This window comes from Megalops cyprinoides, chromosome 2, assembly GCF_013368585.1.
Source record: "Megalops cyprinoides isolate fMegCyp1 chromosome 2, fMegCyp1.pri, whole genome shotgun sequence".
In the NCBI taxonomy this organism is placed as follows: domain Eukaryota; kingdom Metazoa; phylum Chordata; class Actinopteri; order Elopiformes; family Megalopidae; genus Megalops; species Megalops cyprinoides.
In genome coordinates, this window is record NC_050584.1 from 52,590,001 (window position 1) to 52,612,977 (window position 22,977).

At 44.2% G+C, this 22,977-nt stretch overlaps 1 protein-coding gene across 1 annotated transcript in view; it reads right to left on the reverse strand.

The window, feature by feature from the left end:
• kank4 (KN motif and ankyrin repeat domains 4) overlaps positions 1-22,977 on the reverse strand; it is a 37,624-nt gene that overhangs the window by 4,709 nt on the left and 9,938 nt on the right. Inside the window, exons 3-7 of the mRNA XM_036519783.1 lie at positions 7,046-7,115; positions 3,690-6,779; positions 2,338-2,431; positions 674-904; positions 1-42 (exon numbers count right to left, since the gene is read on the reverse strand). The exon at positions 1-42 is cut by the window's left edge and continues 43 nt beyond it. Of these exons, the coding sequence (XP_036375676.1) occupies positions 1-42; positions 674-904; positions 2,338-2,431; positions 3,690-6,779; positions 7,046-7,064 (3,476 nt within the window). The 5' untranslated portion in view covers positions 7,065-7,115. The remainder of the gene's footprint in view (positions 43-673; positions 905-2,337; positions 2,432-3,689; positions 6,780-7,045; positions 7,116-22,977) is intronic.

The following is a 22,977-nucleotide window of genomic DNA, read 5'->3' on the forward strand; positions in this document are numbered from 1 at the left end:
ATGTAATGACATGCTGCCATGAAGTCCTCAGGTATGGTTTCCCTGAGAGTAAACACAATAATCTTACACTCTGCTGCATCGGAAACACGTATTTGTCCATCATGTTGCTGAGTCTACGAGCACATAAACCATTTCAAAAATACAAACAAAATTGCAGCTTTCAGTTTCCTGGACTGACAATGGCTACCTATATATGGTAAACTATAATCATGGTGCATCCGTTTCCAGATTTTTCCCCTTCGCTGTCCCGGCCAACACACAGTAGTTCCACAGTGCCTCTGCTGCTGCTGCAGCAGCGGTATCTTTGTACTCCAACATTGTGAGCGTTATGCATTCCCTTAGATGGTTTGACTGACATCCATAGAAGTCTCGCCTCGGACCAGACATCGAGGTGACTCATCTCTTGATATATTAAAATGTCAGTCAACACCTGATTCATATTGGCTTTCAGGCGGCGACTGCTATGAACAAAGACGAGGATTGTGCCCGTCCCATATCACTCACTCCAGGCTGGGGACAGCCTCCAAGGCATCCATAATGTTCTCTTTGAGCATGTTGAGATCAAATGTGCTCTTCACACTTGGTTGTGCAGCACCGTAACCGCAGGTAAATCATGAGGCCTACAGCCCCCCCCTCCCCCCTCCCCCCTCCCCCTTCTCACCCCCCGTCTCACCTGCCTGGCTGCTCCTCCAGGAGACCAGCGCTGGTGTCTTGGGCTGTTTGGTCACCGTCACCCTCGGGCCCCGCTGCCGCAGCCCCCTCAGCCGCTGGCTCCTCTACAGCGGTGCTGGCTCCCTCCTCCTTGTCGTCCTTCTCCTCCTTCTGCTCCTTCTCCTCGGGCTCCGAACTGTTCTCCTCGGCATTGTCCTCCCCGCTGGACTCCTCGCTGGACGTCGTCTCGTATCTGGACACACAAACAAACGGTGAAAGCTGAGCCTTATGGGACGAAGCGTGGAGGAAGCACAGTGAGGGACTCCTGTTGGCTGCTATCAGGTACGCGTTCCACAGAATGCTGCTCTTCATGGATGTTTATGAAACGCTATAGGCACAGAGGCGGTCCGACTCCGCAGATCCCACAGGGACGCGAGTAAACAGAGGCAGCATGGAAAACGGTCACCTGACCATACATTTCAGGGTGTATTAGCCGCCTGTTGCAAAGAACAAGGGAGGCAGTTGAAGAGTATTTGAGAAGAAGCAAGAAAAACAGCTTTTGACCACCTAATGGAGATCAAGCGTAATCTGGCTCTGGGACTGAAACACAAGAAAACATTGGACAGGTCTGAAAATAAAACACTGCTAGTTTGCAGTTTGCAATAAGCTAACCAAGGACATGAATAAAACGACTGTGCTGCATTGGTGTGTACACTGTAAGAGCTCTTTTTCATGAGCTCCAAGGCACAGCTCAGATTGCTACAGTATGCCATTTTCTACACAACAGAGCGACAGTCATAGCCCGAGGTATCACAGTTTTTCCTTGGGAGTTTAGAGTTAAAAGTGAACACTGAAAGCCAGTGTGAGGAATGTCCTTTAATTATATAAAAAGCAATAAACTTGCTCTCAAAGCCAAAGCAAGATTTGGCAGTTGTGCTGTACTTCCTTTGTTTTATGTGACACTTCCCCAACCCCAGAGTCCCATCGCATTTGTGTAAGATGGTGCCTGTGTGCATGCGTGCCTGTGTGCGTGCTTGTGTGCACGTGAGTGTGCAAGTGTGCGTGTGTGTGATTCCTGAGGGTACAGAATACATAGGCCTCCCAGCCATGCATCAAATACATTTTCGAATGCGACAGAAGATTACATACAGCAAACACCTCCCTCCCCCCACTCCAGAGGCCAGCATCACACCCTCAGGCCAGCACACATGGAGCCCCCTGCAGACTCTCTAGGAAACGTGATTACTTCTACAGACATGGGAGGCTCCTGTTAAAAGCAAACACTACGATGGCCAAGTCCTTCCCAAACAGAACATTTAATTTGATGTTCTGTTATTTCTGAAAAGAGGGCTGGACTGTTGGCGGGGTCCCTCTGTTTGGCAATTGTTATGGTGTTGAGGGGTGGGCAGATGCAGCTCACAAGCCAAGCACAAGCAAGGAGAGTCCTTTTGTTGTGAGCGCCGTTTCCGTGTTTAGCTCAGCTCACATAAACGTCCGGCCGTGCGCTGCGAGCAGGCCTTTTGTCTCCCTCAGACCCGCGGTGAGAGATGGATGCTCAAACACAGGGAATCAATGACCCTCACGCTCTGACAAAACACGCAGGCTCATGTGTCTACAGACCTACATCTCCCTCAGGTTACAGGCTCCAGGTGGATGTGAAAAAACGCAGACGAAACAAGATTTTACCCCCCGTTCACGCCGACAAACTTGAGGTTCTTCTTGGCTCCCCCATTTCCTGCTTTCTCTGCACAGTCGTTTTTCTTCATTATGGATTTGAGACCTGAGGGGAGAGGAGATGACAGCGAATTTATGTAGCGTATGTGTTCTGCCAGTTAATGCCCAAACTGGTCAGTACCCTGCATGCTCTAAACAGGGAGGGCAAAATGATCTGAAAGCAAACACAATTAAGAAAGCAAGCGACCGTTATAACAATCAATAGAGTAAATTAGGCGCGGATTTCTAATTGTGGAACGCTCTCAAATTAAGTGCTGTAATTGTAACGGACAGCCCGTATTTGTTCCTCTTTAAAAAGGCAGCATGAATGACAATGTTTGCAGCTACAATGTTTTTGTTTTGTTTGTCTTGTATAATTTATTCCAGTGAATATGGTTAAAGCAGTTTCATCTTGTTCAGACAAACACGTCTGGTGTTTATTGGAGAGCAGAGCAGCCTGCCGGAGATGTTGGAGTCGATGGTTGTAATTATAGCAGAACTGCGCTCATCAAATTGTTGGAAATAAAAGCCCTTCTGCTGGCTTTTGGTAAAGCTCTCAGGGGCTGACTCTGTACATTCCAGGAGGAATTATAAATTCTGTTTAAAAAAAAAGACACAGAACAGTTATTGCTATTCATGAAATTGTATTGTTTATTATTTCTATTCTAATGTTTATTACGATGACGATTTTTTCACAACTGAAATGACTGTACTGCCCACTGAAGGGGTTGAAGTGAGGAGACTGAGTAGAGGCACTCAAAGCTCCACAGCTCCATCCACAGTAAAGTAAATCTTCCATCTCTCCAATAAGAAGTACTTTCTAAGAACTGCAATTTGACCCAAACTGTCTAAACTGTTATACCACTTCCAAAATAATGTCGGAATACAGCACAGTTGTATTTCAGTGTCCCACAGGCAAAACAGTGTATTTTATCCCGATGAAATTCAAACATGCTTTTTGTACAGCAGAGAAAAAGAGGTACTACTGAGCCAAAACACAGCTGAGAAAAAAAGTATACTTGATCTGGACTTGGGAACCGTCCAACAATGTCATTCATTCCTGCCTCTAACATATGTTACTAATCTTGTGATCATAATCAATGGACCTTTCAAACTCAGGGCCACCTGGCTTTTAAAACTCAACAGAATGCACAACAATATCTCAGCAAAGCTCACAACAATATCTATATGACCTGTCATTTAAACTTCATGGACTCTGACATAATTGGCAGGTTAATATAATAAAAAATAACTTCTCTGGATGTGCCGAAAAAGATCTTTTCTTCTGGTCCTGAGTGATGATGTCACGATGCAGTCGGACGTACCTGTTTGTCGAGTGGCCCCTCCTTTCTGCCCCGGCGACGAGTAGAAGGAGGATAGAACATTGAGAGAGCTGACCAGCTGAGACTGGATGGAGCTGAACTTGGAGGCCGGCTGCTTCAGCGTGCTGGTGACCTCCGGGTGCCCGCTTCCCAGAGAGGACCACTGTTCATTCAGGAGGCCCTGGATTTTCGTCACATACTGACCGATGGCTGCGTGTGAGGCCATGGGCTCGCTTGACCCAGACGGATGAGGCTCTTGCTCTGGGTCTTTCTGAGAGGGCTGCCCGAGCTCCTCTGAAGAGCCTGCCTCCTCCACGCTGTCTGAAGTGGCACCCTGTGAGCTCTCGGGTTGCACTGATGCTTCTGATTCCTCTGCTGTTCCCTCCTGGTCATCGCTGCAGGGTGCTTCCTGAGGAGCACTCTCCTCAGCTTGGACACCCGTAGCAAATTCAGCTTCCGTGTATTTCTCAACCATACCAACTGACACCTCCTGATATTCTATGAGGTCAGTCTGAGTACTTGAACTGGTAAAACATTTCTGTGGGTTGCCAATTATGTGCACTGAATCAGCCATTAGCACTTCCTGATGAGTAGAAACTACTTCTATGTGGGAGAGAGTTTTAGTTTCTGAATATGTCTCTGCGCTCATAGACACATGACAGGGTGGTGTAGGATTAGAGTATTGCTTTTTGTCTCCTAAATCACCAAGTTCCTGGCCTACCTGTTCTTCACCTGCCTTTCCACTGACCACTGCTTCTTCTGTTAGCTGCTTTATTCTCTCATCCTTCAACTTATTCTCCTCCATTTGCTCCTGCAGTAGAGCATTAGTCTTGTCCAGCTCTTTGCTGGTTTCACTGAACTTCTGCTCGAGAGCCATGAGCTTTTCCTGCAGTGCTTTGACAGTGAGGTTCTCTGAGGGACTGCTCATCTGCTGGGATGAGGGCTTCACATTTACCTCCTGAACTGAATCACTCGTTGCTGCATCTTCTTTTTGGGTTGATGCCTGTTGCAGGGAACACTCTGCTGCTTCCTCTTGCAATTCTGCTGTAGGCTTTTCTGCTGCTTCTTGTTCTGCTGGTTCCTGTGCTGAAGGGCCCTCTGCTGCTTCATCTTCCTTTGCTGATCCCTGTGCTGAAACACCCTCTGTTACTTCATCTTGCTTCACTTCCTTTAATGATTCCTTTTCTGAACTTTCAGCTTCTTCATCTTGTTTCACTGTTTCCAGTGCTGAACTTTCTGCTGCATCATTTTGCGTCACTGATTCCTCTACGGAAGGATCCGCTGCTTCTGCCTCTTGTTTTACTAACTCCTGTGCCGAAGGAGTTTCTGCTTCTGTTTCTTGTTCCACAGATTCCCGTGCTGTAGAACTGCCTGTTGCTTCTTGTTCTACACACTCCTGTGCTGAAGGACTCTCTTCTACCTCCTCTTGCTTCACTGTTTCCTGTGCTGAAGGACTCTCTTCTACCTCCTCTTGCTTCCCTGTTTCCTGTGCTGAAGAACTCTCTTCTACTTCCACTTTCTTCACTGTTTCCTGTGCTGAAGGACTCTCTTCTTCTTCCTCTTTCTTCACTGTTTCCTGTACGGAAGGACTCTCTTCTACCTCCTCTTGCTTCCCTGTTTCCTGTGCTGAAGGACTCTCTTCTACTTCCTCTTTCTTCACTGTTTCCTGTGCTGAAGGACTCTCTTCTACTTCCTCTTTCTTCACTATTTCCTGTGCTGAAGGACTCTCTTCTACTTCCTCTTTCTTCACTGTTTCCTGTGCTGAAGGACTCTCTTCTACTTCCTCTTTCTTCACTGTTTCCTGTGCTGAAGGACTCTCTTCTACTTCCTCTTTCTTCACTGTTTCCTGTGTTGACGGACTCTCTTCTACTTCCTCTTTCTTCACTGTTTCCTGTGCTGAAGGACTCTCTTCTACTTCCTCTTTCTTCACTGTTTCCTGTGTTGACGGACTCTCTTCTGCTTCTTCCTGCTTCACTGTTTCCTGTGTTGACAGACTCTCTTCTGCTTCCTCCTGCTTCACTGTTTCCTGTGCTGAAGTTGTTTCTTCTTGTTCTTGTTCTATTGATTCCTGTGCAGGTGGACTCTCTCTTGGTTCGTGCTCCATTGGTTCCTGTGCTACAGAACTCTCTGCCCCTTCCTCTTGTGCCACTAATTGCTGTTCTGTGACTTTGCCTGTTTCTTCTTGCTCTTCTGTTTCCTGCTGCTGTGTGATACTCTGTTGGTCAGTCTCATGAACGGGTGAAGGCACCAGTTGCTGATCTGTACTTGCATTTCCAGTCGTGGATACCTCTGCAGGCTGCACACCATCTTGCGTGATGGGGGGAGGCTGGGAAGTAAGCTTTAGAAGGAGCTGCTCTTTCTCCTCTTGCAGTGTGCAGATCTGGGCTTGCAGCTCTGGGATAGTTCGAACCTGGTCCTCCAGCTCGCGGATTCTCTGCAGAGCCATGACAAACTGCTGGTGCAGCCGCACCTGATCCTGAGGGGTGCTGCACCTCCTGTCCACATCTGAGGAGCAGAAGACATTTTCAGAGGCTCCATTCTCCTTGCAGGCGTCCCCAGCGGCTTGGGCCCCTTGATCCTCCGCAGAATCAGAGCTCTTTCTCTGCATTACTGTGACTGGCATGCTGGATGCTCTCAGCAGGTGCGGCCTGACGTGAAGGCCCAGAGGCTGCTCATCAAAAGCCCTGATGCCAGCATCTTCCCCAGCTTTTGGGGGTTTGTAGCCAACCCCAGGCGCCCTGGGGTAACCGGAAGACCCACTGTCACAGGCACGAATCTCAAAGATCTGCTGGACCTCCATGACACGTGACTTGGGTCTGGGGCCAAGGGTACATGTGGATGCCCAGCTGTCCTTGGGGGGGGCCCTGGCGGCATGGCCAGGGAGGCTGAAGTTACGAGGCAGTGTGCTGAATTTAGGGCCCCTGTTTCTCCGCTGGATGTGAACCCTCTTGATGGTGTTACCCTTCTCGATGTCATCAACATATTTAAGAAAGTCCAGGTCCAGGTGGAATCCATAGGGAGTCTCCACAGAGTATGGCAGCTGCTTCCTGACCTGACCTCCACTCTCAGTGGCTTTTGAGGTAATGCCATTTGCTGAAACACAGAAGTCAAATTTTGCTTTCAAATATCCTGATGTATGTATCAATACAGAAACATATATCAATATGAATTTGCATTTAAAGGACATTTTGGATGGTTAACTCTTGTTTGGGTTTTTATCCAACTAAGATATTAACCGTTTCAGAAATCCATATGGGCACACAAATTAACACATGGTATTAATGATGATTTAATGATTGACAATTATTGTATGCAATAAAATGATTTTTTATTGTGCGCAATGAAATGAAAATTCTTACCATTTTTCTTGTCCATCATTTGAGCTTTTCAGTGTCATGGATTTAATCTGTTGTGGTCAGTATTTGCAACCTGAAAATGAATTGAATGATCATTTAGAAATCAATTACATTGAATATTTTATTATGCACAAAATGACTTAAACTGTATAAATGGTATACAAATTGAAAAATATTTACTTACATGAATATTCAACAGTAAACATCTTATGTCATGAATATGTGTTATTCAGAATTATTCTGACAATACCATACAAACTGGGCCAGCAACTGCAATTTTCCTCTGAAGTCTTCAGCTTTGATGTGTAATCTTGCTTTTACCATGTTATACCGCATTACATTGTTTCATATCTTAGTACTTCAGACATATCCTACTCTCTTTGTGAAAATATTTTAAAAATCCATCCTCAGAAGAATAAAGGCAGTCAGGCATGATCTTAAAGGAATCACAATAACGAATGAGCTACAGTAACATCCATGTAGGAATATGTTCCATTTTATTTCATTTAGTCCAGGTGGAGTTGCCAAGGAACCCAGGCCTTCAGTTTATGAGGGTCCGTACTGGGCAAGAGGAATGGAAAACAAGCCTGCAATTTCAGTCCCTCCTGAACTGTAGTTCCAGCAGTTAAGGTGACCATTTTAATGAAATATCCATTACAAATACATAGCAATAACTGACTTTTGCTCTATGGCTATATTTCTCATTCATTTAGTCCTTTGAGCTTTTGAATCAAATTTGAAAATTTTATTTAGCAAGTACCAGTTTTATTCAAGTCTTTTTTCCATGCAAATTACTGCTGCAGGGGAAACTCTGACTCACTCTGAAGCTACATTTAATTGCAGTATGACAAATTGCAAGCACTCTCAAATGAGACTTTGATTTCACTATGCACCTACCAGCGCCATACTTAAAAAAATACATTTTTATACTATTTCCATTTCTTACACTTCTAGAACGCCTTGCAATAATAAAGAAGTGGAAAAAACATTGCCCATTTTTTAACCCAGGATCAGCTATCTCACAATAACCAACAGTGGGCATCAATGTGGGCAGTGCCTTGTTTATAAGTGCACAAAGTATTCAGAAGGCTGACCACATTCAGCTCCATATAGCGTACCAGCCTTATATGCCCTCTCCTGGCTCTTACCATGGTGCTAAGGTATTTCTGCAATGTAAAACTAAACCAAACTGCTTAGGCGGGGTGAGGGTGGGTGGGATTGCCATTATGGAGATGCAGTCCTGCACTAGCTTTGTTGAGGAACATGGGAATACACCTCCGGGCCTTTTCAGACAGCACAGGCTTTTCGGAAAATATTATCCTGTAACTCAATCCGCAGTCCCAGACTCCATTGTCTCAGTGCAGCAGAATGCTGAGGACGAGCGCTGCGGGGAAGGCAGGAGGACTGTGGCGCGGCTCACAGCAGATGTTACTCGTTACGGGGAGGACTTGGCTGGAGGAGCAGTCGGCGTTGTAGCGCTGAGGAATCGCTTTGAAGTCCTGACCTAATGTTATCGCTCTTGAGCCCGAACGGCTTAGCAACCAAACACACACACATCAAGCCCGCCTGAGAGACGCACAGCCTTTCGAACAGGGGTGGTAGAGGGGGCCATAATCCACACGCCACTGTAAAACCGGCCCCTTATGGCCCATGTCGAAGCATTCACTCAATTAGCCATTTGTCCCAGAGCACAGTAAATAAGCTCTGCGTGAGCTGATAAACGGGGGTAGAGTGACCACAGCAGGAGGGCAGGTTAAAGAGACATGTTGAGTTTCTTAAAGCTCTCAGGGCCTTCAGTGGTGTGGACAGCATGTCCGGAACACCGCCAGGGGGGTGAAAACAAAACTCTTTGAAACACAGCGAGCTTCAAACCCCCTGAAGCCACACTGCTGGCCTAAGAACTTCACACGGAAGCAGCACATGGAAGCCATCTCTCTGCTTGTGAAGTGATGCATTTCGACTCTTTTGAGGACACACGTTAAGTCCTGGATGTGGAATCACGAGTGAAACTTCCAGAAACAGAGAGAGAGAGAGGGAGGCACGTGCTTTAATTGCGCATGACTTCCAAGCTGCTTCGGAACAAACGCACAGACACAGATGAAAGCTATACAGCAGAGCGTAACGACTCGTGACTCACATAACATTTGAACCCTCCACAGTGTCTCTGAATCTACGATAATGTGTTGAGATCTTCGTCCTTCATCACAACTCACTCATACCTATGTGCCAAAAGAAAGTAAATATTAGCCAAGAAAGGTTGTGAGTCCAGCACTCAAAAAGAATAGCGTGTATACGTAAGGGGGTCACTTCATTTTGGTTCTCCAATCTGTCCTCAGAGAGTCAACAGAGTTAGACAGACAACTGCAGCTCATATCTGACAGTTTCCCAAACGAAGCTGTAGCTTGTTATTGTCTCTCTCAAAAGCACAGCAGGGGGCTGAGAGCTTGGCTGCCAGGAAACACTTATTTTAAAGTGAATATTTTACTCTCCTCGAGGCTTCACCGACCCACTCACCAGCACTAAAGTGCGACTGTTAATTGCTGACTATCATATAGATGGATATTCAGCCAGCTACCCAGCTGGAACAGGCAGAAGCCTATTTAATTAGAATCTTCTTTTCTTAAATGGGGGGAGGGGAAAACAGAGTGCCAGAGAGAGCTTGAACATCTGGAATTTGTCTGAGGAAATGAACTGTGCATTTCTATTTTTCATGTTCATCCCCATTGTGAAAATATTTTTTTGTTTGCTTGTGTGACATGGAAAAAATGTTTTTCTTTTTGTTATCTGTGTTGAAGGTGCTTGGCAAAATAATTCAATATGTGTAGATTCATTCATTCATAGTTTCTTGGTAGATTGTCTGTTTTGACATGATGAACCACGATTACCTCTAATGTTCAGTGGCTGACTTTATATTACAATTTGCTTTCTTAGCAAATGCTCTTTTATTCAGTGCAACTTGCATTGCTAATATTTGACCTATTATCCATTTATACAGAAGCAATCAGTCAATAACATTTCTCTGGGCAGTGCCTCACCCACAATAAAAAACCTGCATTCTTTTGGTCACAAATATTTTCCCCCAGCCATGATGCTGCTGCCATCAGTATCTGTGTAAAAAAGCGTAAGACCAAAAACTAAAAAATTGCATACATAAACTGGATGAAACGATTAACCTATGTTTGAAGGCCATCAAGCAAAAGAATACATTTAATATAAACTTTACATAAGGAACAAAGTTATCGCAAGAGGAAGCCTGCCAAAAGATAGGAAACCATTTAACATGCTTTTTCAGCATAAGCATGGACAAAGGAGCCCAGCCTACTATGCAAACACCTCTGAGCCAGGGCATGACTGGCACCACAGGAAGAGACATGAGAACAACATCCACCCCGATAATGACTCCCTCAAACAAAAAGCTGGCTGAAGGAGGCCACCACAAGGGGTGAAACCCTGGTCCTCATTTCTGGACAAATATCACCCAGTATTAGACAGGTGACCACGGGTTCAGGCCTCAGGCCTCTTTACACTGCATTTATTCTTCTGTTTTCGTTTTCATGCTTCAACCAAGAACCTCTGCGTCTCTGATCCCCCTCCAGGTTTCTGTAAATCATTTTCTGCGCTGTACTTCACCGACTTCAAATGAATTCCATTTCTCAAACATCCAAAGATTCCATCCAAATTCCAATTCCATCCAAAAATCTCTTTAAAAAAATGCAAAAAATGAACCAATATGATGCAAAACATCAAATAGACTATGGCTACTATAAACTATAAACTAATAAAAAACAGCATTTCTCTACTTAGTAGTATGGTGACCTTATACATCAAAATGACATCAAGTGACACCAGAAAAATACCACATTTGCTATGAGTATTATACAGGCATTGAACTGTTAACATTTTTACAAGGCTGACACTGTGCCCATATTCAGAATGTAGCTAGCAAAAAAAGTGCAAGTTAATACAAAGGCATGTCCTTTTACTTTCTTGCAGCTGTGAAATCGATGGCATTATTGGTGAAGCAGCATTACTCTAGCGAGGGAATTCTGCAGCTGTTGGATTTCAACAGATCGATGGTGGAATCCATTAGGTTTAGGGGATCCAATCCCTGCTCTCAGAGTTGAAAGGTTGATTAATGATGGTGAGAGACAGCAGAGGAATAGACAAGACTGACTAAGGGGATTAAACACCCCCTTGGTGTTCTCCTTCAATAGTTTTATTGCCGTCTTTTGTGGGCTCAAAGTCAAAAACCTCAGTGATGCTAGAAAATGTTATCAAGCTCTGATTGCACCGTGTCAAAGTCAAAGCTATAAAAGGAGCATACAGAATGATATGCGCATGTTCTGCGCTCCCAAGGGCACACGTGATCTACAACCATAACACTTTAATCTAATTAGCACTTCAGAGAGGCGGCGACGGACAGGCATTCTAAATCCAAACGAGGCGTTTATTCTCCCCCTACTGAGTACCATAAATTAGTCCATTCACAACATTCATTTCAAAATAGTTGTTTACTTTATACTGTCCACGATGAAATGAACCGCAAGAGTTTTGAGGGCAGAGAGGAAACCCTTAATTGAAAGGCAGCGTTCACGGCGCTTCTCCCTCGCGCTGAAATCAAATTATAATGATGCAATAACTGAGTTCACATCGGAAGTGAAGCAGAAATAACGGGATCTTCTCATGTTGTTTTTGTGACTGAGAGAGAAGGAGAAGACGGGTGAGGAGCAGCCGCTGCAGGTCGTATTCAGCAGCTACATCAGGAAGCTGCTGAGTATTTGTCAGGCTACTGTAAAACAAAGTTGCTAACAGCAGCAAAATCTTTAAGGTAAACGGTTCTACAAGCAGGAAGACACAGACCACAGACACTATTTCTAAGCAATGACAGCTGCACAAAAGCATGCTTGCACGGTTGTAATCTCTCCTCTCCTGTATGCCTGCTATCTACACTTGCCTTGCAGTATCTCAGAGAATGGAGACGCCTCTGCTGTCATACCCCACTTACTTCACATTTAATTACATCAAACCAGATCCTTCCCACCTGAGAGACAGACGAGGAGAAAACTAGAACTCTGGAGTAGCCTGTTTTTCATACATCCATTCCTGTTGGTAGCAATTATAATAGCCAATAGGGATACTGGGATGCTCTGATAATAGAACATTGAGAGTTGTTTCCCTCATCAATGTTACTCTTTTTACTCTTTTTTCAGAACATTCCCTCAATTTGCAGTGCTCCTGGTTATCATATACACTGCAGCAACTGTTTGACATGCACTCAAGGCTACAGTAGATCAAGACCCTGTATGAGGTATTTATTGCTTTCCAGCAAACTATCATTCCTTGCATTCTTCGTACCAGATTATCACTATTGCAACTAATGTCTCTTCCATGTGCATGTCTGGCAATGGGCTCAAGAGTCCTCCCTCAGCCAGTACGTCTGGAATGACGGCTTTGCTCCAAACAGCAGTCCTGTTCACTGTCCCAAGGACACAGACAGACAGAGGGGGCAGTCTGTAGACCACCAGGGAACGTCCCAAGGTGTTATCAGGGGAGCGCAGCCTGCATAACACTTCACATGCTTCTCTTTGTTTCTTAACAAGCACGTTCACCATCTCTCAGCTGCACACCATGGCTGTTTCATCTTTTTATCAATTCAACACATCCTCCAAGGCTACACACTGCAAATCCCACGCAGCAGGCAGAGAACGCGCTAAATAAGTGGTCCAGCGGCTTTCATTAGAGAAATGGGACATCTCATTTATAAATTATTCAGCCGAGCCCCTTGGCTAGTGCTATTCCAATGCAATGGCGAGGTACAGGATTTCTTCCTATTAGCGGAAATTGCATTAGCGTAGACACACAGCACCTCCACGGCTAATGAATGCGCACTACTTACACATGAAATCCGGAGAACACTTTAATGTATTCTCAGTACTTTTCCTTTTTGTCACAAGCAGTGACATGAATCGGATCCTTTGAGCTGAAGATGTTAGGAGACAGGCGGACGGCTGGGGAATCGATGCTCTCAGGACGAGAGAGGCACACACATTCCAGATATGTGTATCAATTACAGCACTGTCACTCCGCATGAGCTCACTGCCCATCCCACCTGAAGCCAGCAAGCACACCGGCCCCGCCGCCCTGGCCGAACGGCGCTGTCACAAGCGCACGCTTCTAATTCACGCGCTGACACCCCACATCCTCCCGCAGCGAAAGCCTGCATGGCAACAACTCCCGGCGCCCGCAACACTCAATAACAGCACAGCTGTGCGCGGCGGAGAGCGGGATCCCACGGCAGAGCGAGCACACTCCGGGAAGATCATTCTCAGCCCTCGATCATGCGCACCTTACGACACTCAGAGCAGCGGCATCACCCTCCACGCATCCGTGCAAAGATGGAAAAAAAAAACATGCACGGGGGGGAAACGTGCAGGGCTCCTGTCCCCGGAGGGAGAGCTGCTGCATAATCCTCTCCGAGCGCGTGAAACGCCTGTCACTCTCTCCTGCATTGCAGCAGCTGCAGCCGCCAGCAGCCTCTTATCGCTATCCGCTGGCCGTAATTGAACGGACACGCACACACACACACACAGACACACACACAATCAAGCGCACACACCCATACACACAAACACACACACGCCCCCCCCAACACACACAGACAAACGCGCGTGCATACACACACACACACACAAGAGAGGGGACCCAGACGCCTGACACAAACCTCTCGTCTGCGCTGCCGTCTTCCGTTATCGTCCACAGAGACGGGATTCCTCTCACCTGCCGTCTGCAGCAGCTGCGCAGCCTCTGCTCCTCCGCTTGCATGCGCTGCACCCCCCCCTTTCTTCCCCTCAACTTGAGCAGAACAACAAAAAAAAAAGAGAAGAAGAAGGGAAATGTTGATAGGGCTGCAGAGAGACTGTATTCCAGCTGCTCAGCGTGTCAGTCAGGTGACTGGCTCCCCCAAGCCTGACTACAGCAGAGAGAAGTGGCGCGGAAAATAAAACTGAGATTAACACAATGGTGGTAATGCGAGGCGTCTTGTGGTTTCAGCTCAGGAATTCCAAGTAAAATCCTTTTTTTTCCCCTGAAACTGTCAGGGAAGCGGAATGATTGTCTTCTCGTGAGCTGGATCGGCTGAAGTACCCCAGTAGAATCCTATCCACTTGCTTTTCTGCAGCCCCTGGAACCAGGGTTGAACTGCTAGTGAACTCCCACCACTCAACGGTGTAATCATTACTGTTAAAAGGGAGTCAATTATTAACAGGACCTAAATGGGTCCTTTTAACAGTCACACTCTTATCTCCCCCAAACACAAAGTGTTCAGGCGGGGTTTTGGTCAGTTCATTAGCCCGTCTAACCATGTACAGTACTTTGAGGGCATCTACACCTTAAATTTACTGTAAAGCATATGCATATCTGCATATAAACGAAGGTCATTAAGGAAATAATTATAATGGTAAAAGTTGTATCATTATATCTTGTGAAATGTGCACCTGAATGTAAATAATTTTATTTTTCCAATTTTGAAAAATTATGTAATATTTTAAAGCTTAAACATATTTTCCATTGTGGAAGCAAGGGTCAGTCACAGGGGTAAAATATATATGACTTACTTAATACTGTGCACTGAGACTTCAGAACTCACAACAACAACTCTGAAATGGGGAACACACCTATAAATAAAACTGGGACCAAGGCAGCAGAGGTGAGTTTCCCTCCTCCTCCTCCTACTTTGACTTTTTCCTTCCTCTAGTAAACACCCCATTGGCCCCCGCTAATCCCCCAGCCCCTACCCCACCACGCTGCACCCTCCAGCCCTGTTCGTCATCACCCCAGCCTCCAAACCTCCCCACCCGCCTCCCAACTCCCAAATCTGTAAATAATTGGCCGATGTGACCTTTTCCTTGCTGTGGCCCCCTGTGGAGGAGGTGCGCTCCCAGGCATGTGCTATGCAGTTTGAGTAAGCTTTTGCCATTGCTTTTCATTAGCTCCTTGAAAGTCCCCCCCTCTCTGTCTTCTCTTTTTAAACTGGACAGGCAGAGGGTGGGTCCGTACCCTTCCCCAGGCCTCACATCCAGCCCGCTGGCCTCCGCACACTCGTTCTCCTTTGGAACACATGCACACACATGAACACACACGCACATACACCCGCACGCACAGCTCACCAACAGCCCAAAACAGGAGGGAGTGGGTTTCGTGCAGTGGGGAACGAGAGGGGGCACACAGGCAATTCATCATCAGTTGCTGTTCTCAAAATAGGTCGCATAAATATACAGAACTCGGGAATTGAAAAGAATCATGAAAGCCTGTCATTTCTCTCTAATGGGTTCCTTGGACCCTATCATGAATCTATTTGTGGGCTGCATAATTTCAAACGCACGCATGCAACGTGTGCAAGTGGACAATATTAAAGTTGTCGTCTACTGACTCACACCCTTGGATCATAATGTATGCATTAGAGAATAATTACACATATTCAATTTTCTTGCTGTCTGTGTTTTAGAAATATGTTTAATCCTATTGGTATGCATTGCAGGTAACACTGGGCAGATGGCATTTGGGTGACTGTACAAAAAACTGCTTGTAAAATAAAGAAGCAGTACAGTGTGAGACACATTGCACAGTACAGCAACGGTAAGCCATTGCAAAATGCTAGAGCTGGAGATTGCAACCCCCATGAGCCTTCAGTGCACGGTTTTCAGCAGGGAAAGTACAGACTGCACCCATTCCCAGGCAGCGGGGCCACTCCACCAGACTGAGTGTAAACGAGATGAGCCTGCAGCGCACGGAGGAGGAAATGACACAATACCATTTATAGAAAGTGCAGAGCAAAGACTTTTTTTTCTTTTTATCTTATCCAGTCTTACAGAGTATAGAATGCGATAAGGGGACTTCATTTTTGAGCCTTTTTCAATTCCAATTCTATCAGCTATTGTTTGCATACATTCTTAGTCTGCGGGTCTGGGATTAAAGTTAGCTAGTTCCTGGTGAAAGAAAAGAATAAAATTGCACGTGTCCTTTCTTGAGCCGTCTTCTCTATACAGCGTAATACACGTCTTGTCTTTAAAAGGGTCATTAAGTCACGCAGGTGTCTATTTTTATGTTTCCTGCTGTGCGTCAAGGCTTTTCCTCTGATTATAATTACTATGATAATGCTGCACTGCTCATAACCTGGAAGAAATTTATGTGTCAGATGTTTAAAGAAATTTGCAATCAGTGTTGAAAAAAAAACATAATAACTTGATTGTATGTGCTCAGGGTCCAGTTCTGTAATGAAGCCCAAGGACTGCTTACTAGACTGAATTTCTATTGGAGACAAACTCCTTGATTTAAAATTTGACTGTTGTGAGTGGGCAATAGGTTTTTTGTCTCATTATTGCTATAATGTGGAGCCATTTAAGGGGTGAAATTCCATGTTTATGACCCCTCTGTAGGAGAAAGCTGCAGGTGTACCACAAGTAGTTATCAGAGAATACCTATGGGACCGTCCTCAGTTCCTGAAATAACGTTTTGCATCATTATTGAGCCGCTGTCGGGAAACAGTTTGACGAACCGCTTGCCCACTATTTGTTGGTTGCCCATTAAAGCAGTGGTCAGCAGTGATAAACAGGAAGTGATATTAATGTGATCAGAACACCAAAACAGACTTTATACAATTGTTAATCATTTATGTGATCTGCAGTTGAAATGAACAATGAACCACTGATGAAGTGCAGTCACAAGGACTGTGTGTGGTCACAGAAGGTTTCCATAACCAATTGCACTAAGGCATCTCAGTTCCATTGCCTCAGTAACTGGTGGTCTGTGTCCAAGAATGGCTCTTGATAGTAGGTGATGTGATGATGTGAATAAGTTTTTCCTTTTTGAAGTTATATCCATGTTCTTACCTGATGAATATACATCAGGTCTCCAAAATTTGGTCAAAATTGCCACTACAAAATTATAAGGTCTTCTTGACTCCTTACCCTTGACAATGATAGTGACACAAAAACGAATGGCTTCAGTTGGTCAAGCAGACTATATTTTTGGTGAAACACCCAGCCAAAATGTCTTATCTCCCTCTGACACAGACGATAAGCAGAGCTTGTCATTTCTGCGGGGTCTGCAAAGCTTTTAAGCAGCTGAACAACTGAAAAATTAATTTTCACATTGGAACAAGGGGTTTGACAGATAACAGGGATGTCTAGTGATGCTTATACAAAGTTGAACCCATAAAAAAGAACAGTGGCATATAATAATATATTTCACCATTTTTGTACCATAGCTGAGAAACCTGTTTAGGTTGGAAGCAAAGATGCCTCTTCGTATTAATCATAAACTATGGCATTTGTTTCGATCAATAATGTCGTCAAAATGTTTACAAACTCAACTTGATGATACTGTATATGTATTGCTAATGCATTACAAACCCTGGACAACACCATTTTGAGAGTTTGCAAAAGAGTATGTAATCAACTTGCACATTTACAAGTACCAAAGCATCACATTTGTAATTTTGGACAAAGAAAACAGCAATTGTTTAGATGGAATGCCATAAGGCTTGTTAGATTATTTGATCCTCTCCAGAGCTATGGCTGTTTCAGTGAGATTAAAATGGAAAGGCTAATTAGGCCAGGACCACTGATTCAAGCTTATACTGAATTCATGCCTGTTTGGGGCAACACAGCACCAGTCCTTTCTAACGAGTCAATGTATTATGTAACTAAAATGTAACTATTATGTAAAGTGTTCCTGCACAGACTTCAGGATAGTCATTAATATACAGTCCTCTGGCAATAAAATTATGGCTTTTCTGTGGAAGATAAAGATTAAATGAGAGCTCACATTTACATTATATGACAGAAGTGCCTTTTTGTATCTGCCTTTTTGTCAGTTATCACCATGCTTGGGAATAATCTATTTCTAATCAGATGCATGGCCTGTTTGTTATATATGTTACAAAGTGCACTGCAGCAATATTTATTCGCACAGGCATAGCCCAGATCTGGTCTTTACTTGTTTGAAACCAATGCCAATAGGAAGGTGAACACCATAGTAGTCATAAAAACATCCTACTGTCTGGATGCCACCCTGTCACTCATTTCACAGGCGTTCCTAAGGGAAGCAGAATCCATGCGGGAACAGCAGCCATTTCTGAGTTTATTTCATCAAACGGGCAAGAAGAAGGAAGAGGCAGAGAGCAGTAAAGGAGTGGGGGGATGAAGGAACATAGAGGGCACGGTGTGATTAAGAGCAATCAAAACACACATCCTGAGGAAGAAGGTGGTGTCTAAGGGCCTGATAAGGCTTTCAGGGGAAAACAGTTTACCTGGAAATAGCTGCTCTGAACCCCCAACGCTGTGCAAACAGTGGGGTTAAAAGGAAAAGATTCCCTGCGCTAGAGTTTTACAACAGAGGTTTACATAACTAAGTCATTAACTGGGGGGGGGGGGGGGGGGGGGCTACAGTGGCTTTCAAACATCTGCAAAGAACAAACACGCAGATAAAAATTGCCTGGTGTGTAGTTTTTATCTGGAAAACAAGTCGGAAGGTAATAATTATAAGTGATATTTGTTCTGAACATATATACACACAGATTATCTACATTTTTAGAGACTTTAATTTAATGTATGTGTAGGACACAGAACTTGCCAGAGTTTGGTAATGTGTCAATAACACAAGCATCCATTCAGTCAAACCAATTCAGTCTTGTAGTGAAGTCTGTGGAGGTAGTTGTGAAATTATCCTCTACTGCAGTACAACTGTCTACACACCATTGTGAGAACATTTTCTGTTATGGGTGTTCTTTCCTTCACATCCTACACATACAACAATGGCTTGCTCAGGTCCTATTAACTCCATTTGTTACAGGCACATTACTGTTCTTTCATAATAATGATGTGGCAATCTCTGCTGTTGCATCTTTACACTATTCTTTTCAAATGCTAATGGGATTCAGAGCATTAAATCCATGCACTCCTTTCTTTGCACACAATTGTCAAATGCAGCATGGTGGTAAGGGCCAAAGAGGAGACGCAAACAAATGAGAATGAACTGGACTTCAGTCTTTATTAAAATGTATTACTACCTTATTGTGCTAATAATGTGATACATAACACAATAATGTATTAATTCAATGGTAGCACAGAAGCCTGGGTGAGAAAGAATGCAGGGTGGCACACCACATATTCACGGGAACTAAGTGAAGTCCAGATGACCCAGACAGCAGGCTGATTGTGGACCTCTCTCCCATTTGTTTGCGGTATGCAGGCCCTGTGGAGGCTCTAGGCTAAATTGCCTCCATTATCAATAATCGCCCGGCACACTGCCAAAGCCGCATGTAGTAATAAGTAATGGGCGACAGACGGACCAGAGGTCCGTGTGCACACACTGGTTAGCCACTATGGCTGCCTTGGTCCCTGTTTCTGAACACGCATACAGAGGGAGGGAGCGCCAAAGCTCTCACCGATCATTAGCTGGGGGTCACAGGATGTAACCTGGGTCAAGTTCGTACAGCGTGAACCTTTCCCAGGAATCCACCGTCAGACTGAAGGTCAAGCCATCAGGCTGCGACAGCAGACAAGCCGGAAACATAGGGTTAACATGTGCAAGTCCTTACGTACTCTATTGACTGTTCTCATACCACTGCCAGTTGGCAGTAATCTATATAAAGCATGCATATTGTGTAACAGAGCCATATGGCTTTGGGAAGCAGACATTTTCTGTGCCAAAGTTTTCCCAAGTATTCTGAATAAAGGGCTTTCTTACACCAAACAACAACATTGTGTTATTTGTATTAACAATTCAACCTTTACAAGGAATTCATCAGGAGTACATTAAAGTTCGACAGTACTCTTGCCTATGTAAAATGAGCAAAACGCACTTTTTAGGTTGGAAGTTGTCATAACCAAAACTAATCTTGACATTCACTGAATTGCTGATACCATTGAAGGGCCCCATAAGTAAATGAAGTATAATTTTGAGCTGAGTTTCAGAGTTTATTTTGAGTTAAAGCCAACTGCATGCAAATCTGAGACAGTAAGAACAACTATGCATTTAGAATTGAGTTCATATATGGCTTTGTTGGCTTTTCTACCTCTGAGGGAAAAAAAACACACAAAAACACATTTTCTCCATGGAAGAGTGTGCCTTGCAATTCTGTGGATAAGATCTTTTCTGCAGTCAGTCATGTGGATTTCTGGACGCCATATACTGTCTGCCTCTTTCTCCACTATCGATTTTCAGTCAGGGGCCTGTACAGGGATCCCAGCTTTAAAAGAGCATACTAAATATGGTCAAATACAGCAGACAGCACCAGACAAAGACCAGCACAGGATATCGAACACGTGTGAAGAATGGTTTTGTCACATTGAGAGGATAAAAACGGCCGTGGATGTTTATACGAGCTGTTCCCCCCAGAGATGGAGAGGAGCATGCGCTGTTTGCGAACACCAAGGGAAGGAAATGACTCATTTATCAGCTCGGTCCTTCAGTGTGGAAAGACACACAGCTCAATCCCCTCCTTGACCATTCTGTTCTTAAACATACCTGTTTCTCCTCCACCTGTTTATCTCCTGTCCTCCCTTTCTCTGAACTCTCTTAACACAATGTCCCTCTTTCCTCCATCTCTCCCCCTCAGACACATGACACCTTCCTTCATCTTAATTTCTTCTATCTGTCACTTCTGCAAAAATCATATTAATACATAAGAATGGTATAACAGGTTCAATTCTTGGAATTGAGTTACAACAGAGCTGGAAACAGCTATGCACAATTTATTTTTCACCATGATCATTTATTATGTTCTCGCTCCAGTTAATGTATTTCACAGTGTGAACAACTTTGATTCGCTTACACTATGTTTTTTTTTCATTCACAACTCTAAAGAACACAATGAAGTAAATTAGTGATACTGTCCTACAAAAGAGGATATTTAAAGTGAAGACCATTTTCCTTAGACTGAGTTTGGTATCTTTCAGCTTGTAATTATGGTAAGTTGCAGGGTTTGCTGTGTTTTCGTCTCAACACATCCAGTGAATTTCCTGTCCTTCCTCTGATGACTTAGAGACCACACTACACACACTCACTACACATGTAATTCTTTCCTCCATTCAGTGCCCTCAGCTACACATCACTGACTAGAATAAAGGATAAAAAAAAGTAGAAGAAAAAATAATAAAAAACTCCTGATGGATTTTGTAGGAATCCTGGAGGAGGCCCTTCTGTGGTGCCAAAATAAACACCACATCAAGACCCTGGAATAAACCAGGAGACAGAGGCAGGTAATTCACACAGCAATCTTGCTCTTTCCAAGGGTAGCTTTCTCAGTACATCCTGTGATAGATCCAACACTGTTACAATGCTGCAGGTAAGACAATACCCACCTCCAGGACATAAGCACTGCCCACTGCCCAACACACACAGACACACACATTCATAAAGACACACACAAAAGGCTTGGAGGCAACACTGAACCTGAGCTATGAACTATGAAGCCAGGCACGCTCACAACATTCAGGGTTCAAGTGTAGCACAAGTCCCTATGGACGTCTTGTCATGTTTAAACCATACTTGAGCAGCTGAAAAACAAGAAAGAATGCTGGAAGGGGAACGCCTGGACAGACAAGTGGAGCCTAGAGCAACTGCTTCAAAGTGCTGAAACACAAACAGCAAAGCTGCACCAAAACTGCGGTCTGCCTTGAAGCATAACGCAGAACGGACCATTACTTCATATGAGCCTGTGCTGAAACTACATCTACCATCTGCCACGCAACGCTTAGAGGAATTAGGAATAGCAAGGCAAAAAGGAGGTCCAGTATGTATCGCCACAGGCCATTTTAAATGTTATGCACCACGGTGAAGAGTCATATCCTGTCCTGTGATAGGTGAATGCTTTGCTTGGAACAGCCTAACAGAGAGAACTGCACAGCCCATAGGTGGCAGCAGTGAGTCACTCATACCACCAGAGTCCCAAAACCCCACCTCCCCTACACAAGTTTAGTGTGTGGTATGTGTACTCTCTCTCTGGCTTCAGTCAGAGCTGATGTTTTTGTCTCCCCTCAACTTTATCAGATATGCTTAAATGCCATCGGCACAATATCCCAGAATAACACTTAGTCTGTTAGTGTACTGTGAAAAAAGATACAAAATAACCTTCTTCTAGACTGAATTGATTGTCCACTCCCCAGATATGCAAGTAATCCTTCACGTCTTATGTCTTATGCCACTTGGACATTTCCTTGGTCTCTGTACACATCGGGAAATCAGGCCACGGTACAGCCTACAGTTCGTGCAGCAAAACAGTGAACAGTGTACATTTACGAGAGAGTATGGAAGTCAAAATACATGGATCATACCTCAAGCAATTCAACACAATACCCTGCAATGATTGTGCTGCTTTACAGCCATATGCTCATAATCTTGAGGGATGTTGGGATGTTACCATGTAATTTTTCAGTCAGCTTTCCACCTTTCTCAGTTATAAATTTCTTACGTGCATTAGCATTAAATTGGCCCCTAAAACCCTTCAATATGGCACACTTCCTTTGGTCTATGTATCTGGCCATCAAGAACACCTCTGAACAAGAAGGTACACTTCGGTACTAAAATTACTTATTTTATAGGTTAGTAAAACTATGTATTTCTTTGAGATATGCACCATGCATTGTTTATCTACAAAAATATTTGAATGGTGGACTTTTAATTACCCCTCCAAATTAGTTTTTGGCTACAATTAAAATGATATAATTTAAATTGTATTTATTTATAATTCTGCAATATTTTTGAAACCATTTAAGGTTGTGATATTTCTGCTGTTGGTATTTAGTAAAAAATGAAGTGAATATTAGAGATAAATCCCCCTTCTCTGTCGCTTTTGTACCATAATAAGTGTATTTATCTTTCCATTTCTGTTTAACACAGAAATGCCAGGCCTGAGGTCTTGGCACAGCGGGGTA